General features: G+C 32.5%; 1 protein-coding gene across 1 annotated transcript in view; it reads left to right on the top strand.

The window, feature by feature from the left end:
- Nucleotides 1-9,969, top strand: part of LOC132724516 (uncharacterized) — a 40,739-nt gene extending 30,770 nt beyond the window's left edge. Inside the window, exons 13-21 of the mRNA XM_060709383.1 lie at nt 210-317; nt 815-929; nt 2,107-2,182; nt 3,707-3,817; nt 4,415-4,498; nt 5,665-5,728; nt 5,990-6,172; nt 8,179-8,232; nt 8,972-9,969. Coding sequence (XP_060565366.1) covers nt 210-317; nt 815-929; nt 2,107-2,182; nt 3,707-3,817; nt 4,415-4,498; nt 5,665-5,728; nt 5,990-6,172; nt 8,179-8,232; nt 8,972-9,969 — 1,793 coding nt within the window. The remainder of the gene's footprint in view (nt 1-209; nt 318-814; nt 930-2,106; nt 2,183-3,706; nt 3,818-4,414; nt 4,499-5,664; nt 5,729-5,989; nt 6,173-8,178; nt 8,233-8,971) is intronic.
- The last annotated feature ends 8,056 nt before the right edge of the window (nt 9,970-18,025 follow it).

Raw genomic sequence — 18,025 nt, 5'->3', positions numbered from 1 at the left:
GACTCCACTACTTTGTACAAAATGTTAGTGATTTTAATCTTAACCCATATGTAATGGATTTGCCCTTTTCTGACACAAAACATGACCATTTGAAGCTGTGTTACTCTATGATACAAGTTTTAAAAGCCAATTTTAACACATTTTTTATCATATCTTTGAGGTTGATCTATCTCAACAACTTAACAGTTTCTTTTTTTTTCTTGAATAAGGCACATGGGTTCAGTGTTGTAACAGTACCTGTATGAAGTGGAGATACTTGTCAGATGTCAGTGACCCAACAATCGTTCCTGAAAGATGGACATGTAGTATGAACACTAGTAAGTTCTTGAATCTTTTTGCCTCTAGATGAGTAAATAGAATCATAGCACTGTACTTGGATGTTTTATAATCACCTTCAGTTCAAGCAGGTTAAAGCTTTTAAAAAACTATATTGTTTTCATGAAAATTGGGGGATACTGGAAAATAACTATTATTATGGGTCACTAATTTTTTTTCGTGGTCAAACCACGAATCTAACATCCAACAAAATTTTATTTCGTCTGCCATAAGATTATTCTGTGTCACATTATTTACATTTCACTTTTGGAAAAATAAGCAGTCCACAAATTTAAGAACCCATGAAAATGAAAAACCATGAAATTTCATGCTCACTTAATTAAGTGAAGTCACATTATTGTGCCCAACTAAAACATCAAAACAGTAATTTCTATGGAATTTTACTATGATATTATTATCTTTCTTTTATGATTTTTTTATGGCCTATTCTTTATGTTATGGTTTTCATGAATAAGAATTTCTAAATCTTTATAAATAGATAAGAACTACAACAGTTGTGAAAAGGCTGAGGAGAATTATGATGAAAGTGAACATATCTACACAAAATTTGCTGAAGGTTCTGTGGTGTGGGCTAGAATGACTGGCTATCCTTGGTAAATTGCATTTAAAACTTTCAATTAATTTGGGTTGTTGTGCCCGTTGTGTCTGAGGGGTTTGCCTGTGTAATGGTTGAGGCATAAGAGTGTATCCACTGTTTGTCACTGTGCAATCATAAGAGGTGACTAAATAGGTTTGATTAACTGGAATCTATGCAACTCTTAGTTCCAGCAGGTAAGAAGGTTTTGACCACTAGTATTGCTTAGAAATTTGTAACACCTGAGGTTTAAGTCAAAATCATCTACCCTGTTTCGGCGCCATATGACCTATACGTTGTTGATGCAACAGAAAACCAAACAAACAAGGTATGCTCAAGTGCAACAATATCGTCAAACCTGTATTGCTATATATTGCTCATTTTTCGTATTTACATGTGTCAATTGTGATGAAAAAAACACAAAATTAAAGATTCTGTTAGAGATTCTGTCAAAAATTACCTTTACAAACATTCATAACATTTTTTGTTTTATTAAATATATCCAAAAGGTCCATGTTTTACATCTGTACAGTTCTTGAAATACATGAGATACATGTAAATTGTTTATGATGTGATTATAGATTTCGATCAAATATCAAAGAAAATATGGTGTGAGGGTTCCATACCACAGTATATAAATGTATGTGCCAACACTATTTTTGGAAATATTAATAACCCTATACTTCGTAACTTGTAATTACTATATTGTTGCACTGCTTGAACAATTTGTAAATAGAGTATTTATGATTTTATTGTTTTCATGTAAGCTTATATATGTCATTCAGAGATGTGAACAACATGTTTGATTCACTGGTAAATCTTAAAATTTTTTCATTACTTAACCCCTACTGAGTATTTAAATTTAGGTTTTACTGTTTTCATTCTTCATTCATTACTGTAATTTTAACATATTTACTGTAAATCAATTTGAGTTCTAAGTTCTAATAACTAGAATAACTTTGTTTTGAGTTCCAGGCTTCCTCAAGTTTATTCAGGACTTAAAACTCAAGGGTTATTTAGTGATGCCATAGTCTTTGTGTTAAGTTCAGTAGGTAAAATATTGTTTATAAAAATATTATTTAATATTATTTATTTAACGATTTTGGTTTTTGTTGTATAACTAACTAATATTTAATACTTTGAGGAGGTGACTTCACTTTCTTGTACTATGTTACATGTTTCTATTGATTTATCAGGTGGCCTGCAATGGTAGAGATAGATCCAGATACAGAAACTTTCTTCAGTATAGACTCGGATGACTCCATGATCCCAGTAAGCTTTGTTCATTGTAATAAGTATTAATGTTAATATAATTTTTCTGTAAAAAAAACAAATACTGTTTATTGTCCATAGAAGAGCATTTCGACCATGTTGTGCAAGAACTTAAATGTTTCTGTAGTGGGTTTAAACTTTTTATATTCATTTCTTTTTATTATATGCCCGAAAGAATTTCGGGCATATTATGTTATACCCCCTGGTGTCCGTCTGTCTATCCGCACTACCGAAAAGGGATAGAGGGCCATCTAACTGTAAACAGAACAAAAGAGAACAGTAGAGTTAATTCCGTAACAATAGAGTACAACATTGGCCCTCTATTAAACAATAGAAAATAACAAAAGAAATGGCCCTTTATTCCATTTCGGCCGGAAGTCCGTCCGTCCGTCCGTTAGCAATTTGGTTTCCGGAGCATAACTTCAGTTTCATTTGGCCCATAACATTCAAACTTCATAGGATGATTGCCCATATTGGGTAGAAGACCCCTGTTGATTTGGGGTCACAAGGTCAAAGGTCAAGGTCACTATCACCTTATAACTGAAAACAGTTTCCGGAGCATAACTTAAGTTTCATGTGGCCCACAACATTCAAACTAAATAGGATGATTGTCCATATTTGGTAGAAGACCCCTATAGATTTTGGGGTCACAAGGTGAAAGGTCAAGGTCACTATTACCTTAAAACTGAAAACAGTTTCCAGAGCATAACTTAAGTTCCATGTGGCCCACAGTGTTCAAACTTCATAGGCTGAATGTCCATATTGGGTTGGAGACCCCTATTGATTTTGGGGTCACAAGGTCAAAGTCACTATTACCTTAAAACTGAAAACAGTTTTCGGAGCATAACTTAAGTTCCATTTGGCCCACAATATTCAAACTTCATAGGATGATTGTCCATATTGGGAAGGAGACCCCTATTGATTTTGTGGTCACACGGTCAAAGGTCAAGGTCACTATTATTTTAAAACTGAGAACAGTTTTCGGAGCATAGCTTAAGGTCTATTTGGCCCACAATATTCAAACTTCATAGGATGAGTGTCCATATTGTGTAGAATACCCCTATTGATTTTGGGGTCACAAGGTTAAAGGTCAAGGTCACTATTACTTTAAAACTGAAAACAGTTTCCGGAGCATAACTTAATTTCTATTTGGCCCACAATATTCAAACTTTATAGGAGGATTGCTATTGGAAGGAGGTAATACTTTATTTAATTTATGTAATGTCTTACAAATGCTTCATCCCTAATATAAAAAAACAAAACACTTTCGGGCATATAATGCTCCGCCTAGAGGTGCTATTGTTTTTAGTGCAGTATGTACAATTTATTTTGACTTTGCTGCCGATAAATAATCTCCCCACTGAAAAAAAAAACAAAAAAAACAATGTATTTTAATCCATTATATTTTTCATTCAAGTTATAATTTAGAAAAAAATATTAAGATAAAAAAATGTTAGAGTTGGCCGATTTTTTTATTTTCCAGCATGGTAACAATTGATTAATTAAGTTTGATTATTTTTTCAGACCCATTATCATGTTGTATTCTTTGACGAGCATGTATCAAGAACATGGGTGAAAGCAGACAATCTGAAAATGTTTTCAGGCAATGAAGATGATGATGGTATAGTGTATCAGGTTGGTCAAATTTTTAGCTGTTAAATAAATTATTACCAATTGATTTCTTATATGTAAATGTTAATTTTTCGAATCTATGTGACCTCCATTAACCATTGCCATTATGAAATTATGTTATTAACTTTTCATGAGTTCTGAATTGTTCAACTAATTTTGAGAGAAATCAGTTTCAAACGAATAAAATTCAGTCAATATTGTATGATCTGACCAGGCTACTTCATTTACTCACAGCTTCATCCAGAATGTAACATTATAAATGTGGCCCGTGAGAATATCAGATATCTGTGGAAGACTTTGTGAAAAGCTTTTAATATTACAGCAGTCACTGAAAAAAATTGTTTGTATAACTCGTCATTAGTATAGAATTAATATTAAAAATTATTATTTGAGTTTTTATGAAGATTGTATGTACCAGTAAGAAGCGTGTTGGACTTCAAGAATTAAAAAAAAAATGTTTTCCCCAAGTGATAATGCAATGCATGTTTGGTTAGTGTGATGACATATTTTCTAGATTTCAATCCACAAAAAAATCTTTCTAAAGGACCATGTAAATGTCTGGGAATAGATACAATGTTACTGGTAAGTCTTTACTTTCAGGTATCAAAAAAGGGACAGTCCTACAAGAAGGAAATAGGTGTTGCAAAGAAAAATGCCATGAGAGCTAGAAGCTGCACAATTCAGGTAACTAAGTATTTTATTAAATTTAACTTGATTCACATAAATTATCCAAGTAAAATTCATCCCTTTTAGAGTTAAATTATAGTGTTCAAAATAAATCTGAACTCAAAATTGATCCAAGGTCAATTAATTATGTGGCCATTAATTTGAACATACTCCCCTTGTGAAGGTCCATAAAACTATGTTTACCAAAGATTTTAGCATGAAAAGATCAAGAAATCGGCATAAAGATACAATATCAGCAAAACAACATCTTTGGTTTTTCACTTGCTCTGCATGAGTTTTTACACTGGCCATGGCAATTAGGCAGGCATTTATTAACACTGAAAGTTTTATGCAAATTTTAGCTTGATTGAAAATGATAAAAGTTTAGAGCTGATTTGAACCACTTACTCAGACAAGTAACCTTTGCATATATATCTGAATGCATGGGTCAGACAATGGCAAGCTGTTGTTTCCTTGAGCAAAAATCCTTACACTAACTGTTAAGTACTGATTGATTTCAGGTTTGGATTTGTAGGTGTTTCTATAAGCATATATAGCTCCCACATGTCACAGTTCAGAACTGTTCACTATTTAGGGGAGATGATGTGCAGCCTGACCTGGACTCGAACCCGGGACCCTCGGAATACCGTACTGCGGCTCTACCGACTGAGCTATCCGGCCGCTTACACATCATCTCCCCTAAATAGTGAACAGTTCTGAACCGTGACATACTCCCCTGCTATATGGAAATTCGTCCTCGAATTTCACAGAGTTACATAGCAATGTGAATTAAACTCTGAACTATTTAGTCACGGTCCCCCGTTGGGCGCCAAATGTCACAGGGTGAGAAAAATGTGCAGCCTGACCGGGACTCGAACCCGGGACCTTCGGAATACCGTTCCGCGGCTCTACCAACTGAGCTATCCCGCCGCTTACACATCTTCTCCCCTAAATAGTGAACAGTTCTGAACCGTGACATACACAATAACACCAAAATAAATTCAGTATAAACTATAAACACTTTGGTCTACTTCCTGGAACTATCCAATAAGAAAAAAAATAAGACCCAGTAGAATCAATGACTTAACTTAAATTCCTATAGTACCTCTTTCTTTGAAAAGGTCATCAATAAGGTCTCACAATATTTATATATACAAAGATGCTTTTTGGTTTGTTATTTTTAGGAGAGAATTGAACTGTTTGGATTTGCCTCAAGGTACAAAGGTCCATGGAGCTCAAAATCAAAAGGTATTTCTTAGTCTTTAATTTGTTATTGTCTGAATTTATTATTTTATTCTCTATTGAAAAAATAAACTTGCCTTAAGTAAAGAAAAGATTGGAAAAGATTATATAGAATTTAGAATCAATCTTATTACTGTTGAAGTATTTCAATGTTATTGCTGAGCAAAGCTTAGAACTGAGAACATAATATACTTTTTAAATTGAAAACTTAAAATTTAAGTTTCAAAATTTTTGAGTGTTGATTTGCAATCTTTTAAGGTATTTCAGGCAGCAAAGTTGAAAAGCGCAAGAGTTCAAAGACGGTATCTGGACAAGAATCCAAAGTTGAACAGGTAAATTTTCTAGACGAGGATACAATGGACGATGTTCTAGAGCATACAGACGCACTGCTGGACAATGTCGAAGAAATGCTTGAATCAATAAACAGTCAGCTGGATGACTCTGATGCCGGTATTGTTTAGGAAGTAGATATCAATTTTGGGTGTAATGTCATTTGATAAATCACAGATTTGTTGAGGGTCAGATGTGAAGTTATATAATTAAAAGTTCAATTGGGTTTGGGGGGTGTGGAGAAGGGAGGTGAATGAGGCCTCCAGAATGTGTCTGAAAGTGGAGAATAGTGTTGCAATAATTAGGAGAAGTGTGCATAATAATATAATATCTAAGGGAAATCCCTTAAATAATGTTCTAACTTTTGACCCAACCCATGATATATTTTTTTGTGAACTGAAATAGTTAATTATATATGTGTACTGGGATCCTACATATTACCGGACAAAATATGATGTTTTTTCGTTGTAACTTTTATTTAAAATAATAGAAAAGAATGAACTTTTACCCAAATAATCGTGGGTTCTAGATATACGTAAACATTCCTTTATCAAACATAAAATTATACTTTTGACCGTCGAAATGTGTTTTTAAAGTAGGGCATTAAAAGAGGGGAAAAATCATGTAGACAACTCAATTTACCGGACATTGTGTTTCCAAATTTTTTGAAGTGTTAAATTAAAATTCAGCAGGAAACTACGACTATTGAATGGCAATGTTAAGATACTGGGAAAAAAACAGTATGACACTAAGATAAACACAGCAGCCATGCTTGTTACGAAGAGGCCAATATAGGGGTGTAATTGAAATAAACACTATTAACTCAATTAATGTATTGATTCTTCATGATCCTTAAAAGTATGACACATTTTGATATTCAAATGGAATTCTGTTCTTTCTCATACAGTTTCCTTTTGATCGTCATGTAGCATGTTGTAAAAGCCATAAAGTCATTTTTTAGTACATTTCATGGTGAGTTTCCTCCCATGGGCGTCACCCGTTTCCTTATATGTTTTTAAATTTGCATTTCTTTGTAAAAGACAACAACAAGATATTGTTTGAACGAAATTTAAAATTACTTTTTATACTTAAAATATGTAACGATTGCCTCCTGGGTTAACTTTGAGAAAAATTAAAAGTAAAATCTATCTAAAATAAGTTAAATAACCCATTAAGGGCCTCAATATTCGGGAATGCGCAGAAAAGATTATTCCCCCGCATGACCAGGTCATGGAATAACTAGTAAACTAAAGGGTATGTTAGTAAATAAAGAACCGAATCAACAATATTTGCCTGAGAGAGGATTTGTTGTTATTTACTTTGCAGTAGAAAGTGTGTGTATGATTCAGACCGGATGATTTTGAATTGAAGCAAAAAATAAAGCCTTATTTGACAGGAATAGATTTTGTCCGGTAAACTGATTGTCCGGTAAACATGTAGGATCCCAGTACATTGAAAATTATAAACTTGATCAGAAACTACCTGACCAAGTATAGTGGTGTACTTTATCAAATGATGATACACATTAAATTAAATCTGTTTCCATTTTTGCTTTCCAAATGAAAATAAAGTAAGATACTGACCTACAAATCATTTGTGGTGATCATTTTATATTTTAAAATCCTGATTTGGATAAAGAATAATTTTTGAACCTTTTTCTTTTTTTTTTTTTCTTTTAATCTGAAGAAATGTAAAACATTATCTATACAACTTAAATGCTTCTTTTATTAAAAGCCTTCAATGAAATACAATACAAAGTGATTACGCTTTTTTTAAGTAATATTATGCTTATTCTTTCATTGCCAATATGAAGTGAATTAGCTATATATTTCAAAAGATTGTCTAATTTAATGGTGTTTGACTAAAAATTGATAACCACAAATGTTTAAGATAAAATATAAAACCAGCCTTACTCCTTAATTCTTTGTATCAGTTGAGTATTACCAATACATTCTGAAGGATATTCATAAAAATATCCATGTGCCATGTTGGTATTGGATTATTAAAAGTAGAACAAAAAATGAAAATAAACATGGCAAAATGTAACCTTATTTTGACTTGCTTTTACCTCCACCATTTACACTTGGATGGGCACTGTAAGAGAAGGATTTTATTTTTTCTTTCAGATTCTGACTTTATGCCTGAAGAATTAATTGTTGTGGAAACAAAGAAGAAAAGAGGTACTGTAATATTAAATGATTTTTAGGCACTAAATAGTTTTTATTTGTTTTCAAAAATCAGGGACACAGCTTTTTATCATGGTTAAGTTATGGCAATAATATTTAAAAAAATCTTTGCAAAAGTTTCTAAAAGCAACCCTGATAATTTTTTGTTCAATTTTCTTTTTATCAGACTTTAACCTGAAATGTTATCACAGTTAACCTAAGTGCTTTTGTTTGCAAAAAGTTCAAAATCTTTAATTTTCTCAGCCACAATGTTTAATTTTCACTCATCCTCACTGGATACTTGTATGATAGACCCATATAGGGTGCCCTTAATTTTAAAATTAAGTTTCAAGTTTAAAATTACAGGATGGGAAGTTCAAGAAATTTAATTGATAAAGAGGTAGAAAATGCAACAATGGAAAATAAAATAATTTAAAAAAACTAGAATGCTGATTTTGTACCGCGGTTCAATTATATTGCCTGCATATTTCATTATACCATTTAATCATGATACCTTTTGCTTCTAATTGAATATGAGCACCACTAGGAATATCAAAATGGGTTTGCAAAATATCATTGGTGATAAAACTGCCTCAAAATGTAAATTGTGTAGAAATGTGTATTTGGAATGAATTAAAATAAAAAATTCAGTAACTATTTGAGCAGTAATGTTGTTTTTTTTTAAAAGATCTTTAACATATGATGAAGCTCTATGAAGGCTACAAAACTGATTTTATGCTTTGTTTATTTTCAGTCAGAAAATCTTCAGTCAGTAGTCCAGGAAAGATTGAGAAAGCTTCCAAGAAAAAAGTGAATTTTATGGAAGCAAATATAGAGGCTGACATGGTAACTGATACAAATAGTATAGAATGTGATAAAGAGGTCAGTAAAACAAAAAGAAACTCTAAAATCAAGGCAGATAAAAATGAAACTTTGTCAAAAACTGTTGATACAAAGTTGAAACTTGACAGTGATATTTTTACAATGGAAATGTATACACAAAATGATGATATTACAAAGACTGTTGGAAATACAGTAGAAGAAAAAACCAATGAGACAAAAGATAACAAGACTGAAGAAAGAGTTCAAGAGTCAGTTCCAAAGGTACAGGGAAAGTCCACAAAGAGGAAGAAAACAGAAAACTCAGATTGTAATCAAGATAGAATGAAAGCAAAGAAGCAGAAAGAGAATAAAAGTGAATTGGTTGCACTGCTTACAGAGACTGACAGTGAACAGAAATTGGAAAACCACCTTAATTCTTCTAAACCAAACGAGAATTTAGAAGAAGTTACAGATACAAAAAACACTAAGCTATCTAAAGACAGTACAGACAAGAACTTAGGTGACAAAAGTAACACAATTGAGCTGGATAAAACTGAATTTGGTACAGGCACCGACAGTATCAAAAGTAATACTGACTCACATGTCAAGAAAGAAGTAACTGAAAAAGGTAATCAGAAAGAACAAAATTCCAATTCTGAAGAAAACATTGTAAGAAATGATGGAAAAACACAGGGTAATACGGTTGATAGGTCACCAATCATTAGAGAACTTGGTAATGAAAAAGAGGTACAGAACCTTGTTGGTCTAGATGATGAAATTGATCTCAGTGCTATTGAAAGTGATGCTGTGCCTGATATAGATAGAGAAGAAATAAATGCTGGCAGTACTAGAAGTACAGAACAAAATTTAGATAATGAGTCAGATAGTGAGTTTGATCTAGAGGAGCATTACATGTATGAGACCAAGTAACAGATTGGCTCTGATACAAGTGAGGGAACAGAGCTGTTGTGATGTCTCCAGCCACATGTGGCAGAAGGTTATGAAGACAGCTGACCAATTTACGATCTATGGAAAGAACTAAACGTCTACTGATTGTTCAAATGCCTCAACACATTCTATGTAATCATTGTTCCAAATGGAAAGAACCGAAACAATCTAGGAATTATAAATAAGAAAAAAAATCATCAATTTGCGTCAATAGCTCGTCAGAATGAAATTGTATTACTTGTGTATATTGTTATCCATATTCCTAAATCATAATTGCTCCTCTTTTTAAGATTCCCTCAGTATCTGCTAAAACAATTCTCCTTAACTACCAAGCTCTACATGTACACATGCTATTATCAGGAATTACGTTCTAGTGCAATCTTGGGAACCATGATCCACTACCTCTTACAGCCTGGACAAATCGCCTCACCAAATTACACAGGCTCTAGTTATTCGTGTGATCTATTGGCAATTTCAACTTCAATTGAATTTTTTTTGTATTCATTTTGCCCTTGACTACGACTGCTGCCTATTGGCTAATCGTTCAATGCATGTCTCTCGGGTTCCCACCACAACTAGCATAGCAACATTTTGTTTCAAAAAGTATCCCACATACAACATAGGGAATCACCTTGGAATCAACCCACTGTCTTCTAATTGGCTCAGATCATCATCGCAAAACAATAGCATCACATTATCACTCTTGTACTGTGAACAGCATTATAATGTTGTTTTGGTTAGTGTTTTTTTGTCAATTATTGTTCCCATGTTGATTTGTTTCAACTGTGATAAAAGTTTCTTATTCCATTGATGACTATTTGTTATCTGATCAATCTTTACATCGTGTGTTTATTCAATATTATTGCAACTTGCTTAATTTTACTACATTTGGTTGTATCTTGGCTTTGTTTACATTTAAATTTGCCATGTAAAGTTACGTGTTAGGGATAAAATGTTTTTGGTTCAATCTTGCATTAATTATGAATTATTTCGGTTATGTGTATTCGTAAATAGCCATTAACTTTGTAAATATGCCTGTGTCTTTTAAAAATGGTCATGTGATACTGGACCTTGGGTCATGATAGTCAGTTTATTTCTGGTGTCAGTACTTGGACCATGTCTCTAAGGGCAAACACTCATGATTTGGCTTATGTATCAGTCTCTACAGACATAAATTGTAGCTCAGCTGTACGTCATTTCTGAACATTATGAACAAATGAAAAAGTACTTAATTATGCATAATATCTAATGTTGTATGAGGGTCTTCTTTTTATATTGAAAACTACCTTAAAGATACACTATGCTCAAATCTGATATTAGAAAATATTGATAATTGCTACACAGTAGCTTTGTAAATATAATATAAACACGTATTGACTTCACACAAAGTAGATATCTTGTTCTTAAAATTCTACACACTATAGGTGGTCACAAAATGAATATATAGTGTCATTAAAAAAACTGACAGTTTTTTTAAGAAAATACCAACTTAACTTGCCCCATAATAGGAAATGCAGCTTTCCATACATTACAGCTTATTGATTCTTTTATTCAAATTAGACATATTCAGTAAGAATTTCATAGATTTCAATAAATTTCTGTGATTAAAATATTTTACTCAAGGATGAGAATAGTATATCTTTAATTATTTTTGAAGTCGGATATAAAGATTATTCAGTATAGTTTGACTCAAATCTTTTTTAATGTGTACTGAATTGTATGATGATCTACGAAGGTCTAGTTAATTTTTGATTCACATGTATTTATAATTAATGTTTAATCGTATTTCTGTACTGTACACTACCAGTTCATCCAAGAGTCTGCTGATTTAAAGTTACACGATATATTTAAACTTGTTACTGTTTTGAAATCTAGTCAAATGTTTGCTTTGCTGCTGTTGCTTTTTTTATATTATTTTTAGCTGTAAGTTTGTTTTACTGATTTACTAAATAGGTTTAATTATAGATTATAATTAAAAGTTTAGCATTAATAAATAACGTTAAGTTTAGTTAGTGTTTTGTTTTTCGTATAACCATTATTGAAGACTGGGAACCTGAAATGCATTGTCCACGTGACATCGAGTGAGAGGTTCGATAGCAATGAATGGTGAACTAATAGCTTTAGGTTAAATTTAGTAAAAATACATTTTATTTCTTTCTTTTTTTAACAATTATGTACAATGCAAATATTTTAGAAAAACATTAATAAAGATCACATTTTTGAAAGAAAAAGGGTTGGGACCACAAGTTCATGTGCTTGAACTGATTTTCTTGGTTGCTCAACGTTAAGGTTGTTTAAGAAAACGATTGAAAATATTAGACAATAATTTAATTTTTGAAACATGTTCATTTGAGAAGCAGAACTTTATAAGAATTTTTTTAAGCTTGGCACTTTTATGTTTATTTTCCTCTCTTATGCTGCCATTACTGAGCCATTTGATCTAAGAGAAAAACTGATTATACCTTTAACTGAAAGTGCGCAAGAGTTGTTTCCCTTCTACTAAGTGTCAAAACGGCAAAGTTATTCTACTTAATTCAACCATCCACCAAGACATACATTGTGGTCATGTTTAATTTGAGAACATAAATGGTTTATAATCGAGTAAAGTTGCTTATAGAGGGCAAATTATTGTCACTTGTGTGACCTTGATTGGTTTATTATAATTATAAAAAACGGATATTGAAAGTGGCAAAATTCAGTTGATTCAGGAACTAAATAAATCTTGGGAAGTACTTTTTCTGTACTTTAGCACTTCGATGACAAGATCATCAATCACTGTAAGCAGACTTGAATGTAAGGGTTTGATGTGAAAAAATCATCCATGAATAGTTTTGTCTTATTTAGCTTCAATTACAAAGAAGTCACAGGAAGTTATTTCTTTACGCATGCCCCCACATCTGATCTGACACTACCTGTCATATGACCAACGAAGATACATGTATGGGAATCTGCCATAGTTACACTGTAGATTTTAAAAAAATGCAGGGTGCAAAAACATTAATCATTCTATCCGATTTAACCCAATACAAGATTATTAGCACATTCAATTATCTTAATTTTTTCCATATTTCATGACATATATCAGGATATAATTGACAAAATAATATGTATATATATTTTTTCACATTTATTTTTTTAAGTGATATAAGTACTCCATATTTTACACAAACAAAAATTAAAAAATCAAACAGAGCTCGGTTTTTTGTTAAAGAGTATTTTCAAAAATGTTATCCTTTGCAAAATGAAGCAATGCTGAACTAAGAATAGTAAAAAAAATAGTTTCTTTCTTTTAAAATTAAGTTAAAAAATCTGATGTTGACTTAGTAATCTCTATAATCCTCCATATCAATCAAAGTTGTTGGTCCTCTTGTCATATTGTGTGGAAAGCCATTCTCGTTGACATTGCTTCCGATTTTTCCTATATCACCGTCAACTGCTCCTTCAATTCCTTTCCTCTGCTTCCCTCCACAAATGCAAAGTTTCCAGAATCGCCGTTTTCTCTTCCTTTCTTTGTGATAAGCTTTCTCTATGTATACATCAATGCCGTTGTTGTTGTTGTTAGCCTCGTCCTGTTTGATTGTATCCGTTTGAGCTTTCAATTCTCCCATTTGATTGGTTGGATATATTCTGGTGACAACAATCTCGTTAACATTTTCCTTGCAAAGTGATGCGCAAATAATAAATGTGAACAATCGGGAAAATAATGACCACTTTTCCTTTGCGGCCGCCATGTTTAATTTCTAACTATAAACTAATAATGCATAACAACAACGTCATTGACGTATATAAACATTGTGACGTCATCCTCGACGTCCTTTGTAATATATAGAGGATATTGAATGAGTGTAGATTAATACTAAATTTATTGAACGAGTTGAATAAAATCATATTATGCGAGTGAAAATATAATAGCTGGTGTTCACGAATGAAATATGTTTAAATCTTATATGTAAAACAAATCTTTTTATTTCATGCTTTTTAAGTGATTAAGTGCACATTCTCCTTTGTGACGTGATCACATCATGACGTCACAACATTAATTTTGAAATATAGTTCTGTTAAATTTTGTCTAATTTTGTTACATTTTAACATGAATGATGATGTATGGTGACATCGACTTTCTTTTCCTAAAGAAGCAAAATTTACGCATGACAGCATTTATTTCTGCCTGTTATTCCATTTAGTTATGATTTTCTATTCATCCGCATTCAGATAAAGTCCGGCTACAGTGAAAATTATATTTTATAAATTTCACTAGTGGTTTATCTGAATATAATCATCTGATATATTACAATAAAACACTGGAAAGCATAAAATAAACGGCTTTATTACACTCCTGCGCCGCGGTTTATGTGATAATATAATATTTATGCTATTGTCAAATTCGGATTCATGCTTAAAAGGATATATTAATGAATGATATGTTTGGGTGGCAGCACGTTACTGAGGGAAGAGGATCTGACAGGACCATATATACCAGATTTGTTCTGAATTCGTAACAATACATGTAATATTATCACCAAGTCTTAAAAATATCAGAGTATATTCATTTAAAATAGATTTTCGAAGTGTATTCAACGTTGTTTTTCTCCTCAAAAATTAGAATTTCCTGAAATACCAAACATCTATTTCTTATTTGGCAATTTTCAGTCTGAGAGTTCCATAAGGGAATACTAGTATATCGAATGTCATTTCGGATATAACGGAAGTTATTTTGGCAAATTCCGTTGAATGTTTATTCCGTAAATGGAAGCATCTTTGACAGCTACTGAAACGTCGATTTGCTTCATATTACACAAATTAATTGAGGATAAATATTAAAAAGGCGCACTCAAAAAAGTCCACATGATTAGCAGTTCGTGTATTACTTACGAGAAAAAGGACTAAATAAAAGTTTGAAGACAACTCGTCTGCGGCTAAAGTTATTCTTTGCAGAAATTAGGCAGAAAAATGGTAACATGCCTTCTGATTCATGCTTATTTTCACGAAATTTTGGAATGTGTACTGTAGAAGACTCAAGTGTTGTAAAGTGAACAAAGAAGGGAAATTACGGCACTTGCAATCAACGTTAATTATCAAAAAAGTTAACATGTATTTATAACCAAAAAAAAATAGCCATATACATATGTACTCATATATTGTTTACCCCGTAACTAGATATACATGTACATGTATACTCGTATATAGGAGACTACACACTGGTTTCGAGCTTTGTACATGAAGATAGTATTTCAATTCTATCTATAGGTAACCCGACAAAAAACATGGCGGATGACGTGCCCCGTAGACCCCAATTTTTGGAGCTGTTAAATTCTCCGTTTTGATTGGCTTAGAGCAGGCGTTGTTCAGAGAAGATAGTCAAATCTTAATTGTTAATGAAGTACGACAATGATATGGATACTCTGTGTGTTTTTAAGCCAGTTATAATATTATTTAAAGGGCAATGTCATAATTTGTAGGTTTATCGTTAAGATCAGAGTACCATTTGTGCAACACTTCACTCGTTCTTTATAGAAAAGGAAAGGCAAGTTTTCATAACAAACGGAATTGCCCGAAATTTTACGAGTCTTGGTAAAAAAATGATCATTCTTATTGCTAGAAGCCAGACTTTGATTGTATTATAGTAATTAAGAATCTAAGAAAATGAATAATAAGTACATATCAATTACTTACGGCAGTGGCGCCGTTATAAGTGTCGCAACGCCGCTAAATGTCGCACTTGCTGCTAAATCTCGCACCATTGCCGCTTAATCTCGCAACCGCCACTTAATGTCGCAAAATCTTTGCACTGCATTAAATGTCGCACGATTTTCTCTTGTCGTTAAATGTCGCAACACTACCGTTTAATGTCGCAAGATGTATGTTCATCATGATTAAATGAAGTTATCTGATTGTATTGAATTTCAATAAACATTCCATAAGTAAGAAGCTTTTGGACATAAAGTAATGTCTCGATACGTATCTGATGATACAATAAGTATACATGAACGCGCAAACACTTCTATCATTCACTTGATGAGTAAATTCGTTGTTTTGTTACGCTTGTTGTTATGTTGTCGATTTCATTGTTGTTGGTGGTGTTGCTGCTGTTGTTGATTTTAACTCACCAGAGTCGAAGGCTCAGGGTGAGCTATTAGTATCAAAGGGGGATACTCCGTCGTCCGTCGTCGTGCGTCAACAATCGTCTTCTTCTCTGAAACCGCTGAGCAGATTTACTACAAATTTGCTCTGTAGCATCCTTGTGACAGTCACACTTGAATTTGCTCATGTCATTTCAATTGGCCCCTTTTAGGGGTCAACAGAGCTAAAAATAGAAAAAACTTTAAACATCTTCTACTACAGAACTAATTGATGGATAATCACCAAACTTTGTCTGTAGCATTCTTGGATAGTCTTTTATCAAATTTTTGCTCATATTAATTTGATTTGCCCCTTTTAGGGGTCTAAAGGGCTAAAAATAGAAATACCTTTAGACATCTTCTTCTACCGAACTAATAGATGGATGATCACCAAACTTTGTCTGTAGCATTCTTGGGTAGTCTTTTATTAAGTTTGCTCATATTAATTTGATTGGCCCCTAAAAGGGGCCGCTAAAGCTAAAAATAGAAATACCTTTAAACATCTATATCTAGAGAACAAATTGCTGGATGATCACCAAACTTTGTCTGTAGCATTCTTGGGTAGTATTTTATCAAATTTGCTCATATTAATTTGATTGGCCCCTTTAAGGGGTCTCTTGGGCTAAAAATAGAAAAAAAAACCTTTAGACATCTTCTTCTATAGAACTAATGGATGGATTATTACCAAACTTTGTCTGTACCATTCTTGGATAGTCTTTTATAAAATTTGCTCATATTAATTTGATTAACCCCTTTTAGGGGTCTCAAGGGCTAAAAATAGAAGAAGAAAAACCCTTTAAATGTCTTCTTCTACAGAAGTTATTGATGGATGCTTACCAAACTTTGTCTGTAGCATTCTTGGGTAGTCTGATATCAACTATGCTCATATTAATGTGAGTGGCCCCTTTTAGGGGCAGCTAAAGCTAAAAATTGAAATACATGTTGTACCTTTAAACATCTATTTCTACAGAACTAACAGATGGATGGATGATCACCAAACTTTGTCTGTAGTATTCTTGGGTAGTCTTTTATCAAGATTGATCATATTAATTTGATTGGCCCCTTTTAGGGGTCTCTAGAGCTAAAAATAGAAAAACATTTAAACGTCTTTTTCTACAGAACTAATTGATGATCTACAAACTTTGTCTGTAGCATTCTTATAGGTATGCTTTTATCAAGTTTGCTCAAATCAATTTGATTGGCCCCTTTTAGGGGCCACTAAAGCCAAAAATATAAAAACCTTTGAACATTTCGTACTGAAATAATTGATAGATGATTACCAAACTTTGTAGCATTATTAGGTAGTCTTTTATCAAGTTTGCTCATATTAATTTGATTGGCGCCGTTTAAGCTAAAGCTTAAATGCCCCAGGCCATGGCATTTCTTCAAATCATTGTTTAAACATATACTATGCTCAAATTAGATATCAGAAAATATTGACAATGGATAATTTCCAATCTGAAAAGCATTTGTTTCTGGTAAGCGACTCATGGCCACCATGGCCCTCTTGTTTTTTTGTTGTTTTTTTTTTTTTTGTTTTATTTGGTAGCTGTTGATGCTACTACTGTTGTTGTTATTGTCGTCGTCGTTGTTTGATGAACTGTCAATCGTAAAAATAAATTCTTGGACTGGACTGGACCTGACTGACTGATTTCTCATATTAGTTTATTTATTGAACAAACGTTTGTTCATTTATTTATTAAGTAAGTTCCTTTTTTTTAGATACAATATACTGTAGATAAAATAAGGAAGATCACTAATTTTATTTTTTTACTTTCGGTGCCGGTTTTCGTATTACGTTGTTCGATTTCGCACTCGACTGTTGCTAACATTTAGAAATTATAAAACAAAAGAAATAATAAGAAAAGAAGTTATTTTATCAAGTTTTCAACAATAAAAACTTACGTCTTACTCTTAGA

Source organism: Ruditapes philippinarum, unplaced genomic scaffold (genome assembly GCF_026571515.1).
Source record: "Ruditapes philippinarum isolate M1 unplaced genomic scaffold, ASM2657151v2 ctg3642_1_1_1_1, whole genome shotgun sequence".
NCBI lineage: Eukaryota > Metazoa > Mollusca > Bivalvia > Venerida > Veneridae > Ruditapes > Ruditapes philippinarum.
Note: the sequence above shows the minus strand (reverse complement) of the source record. Positions and strands in the feature narration are given on the sequence as shown.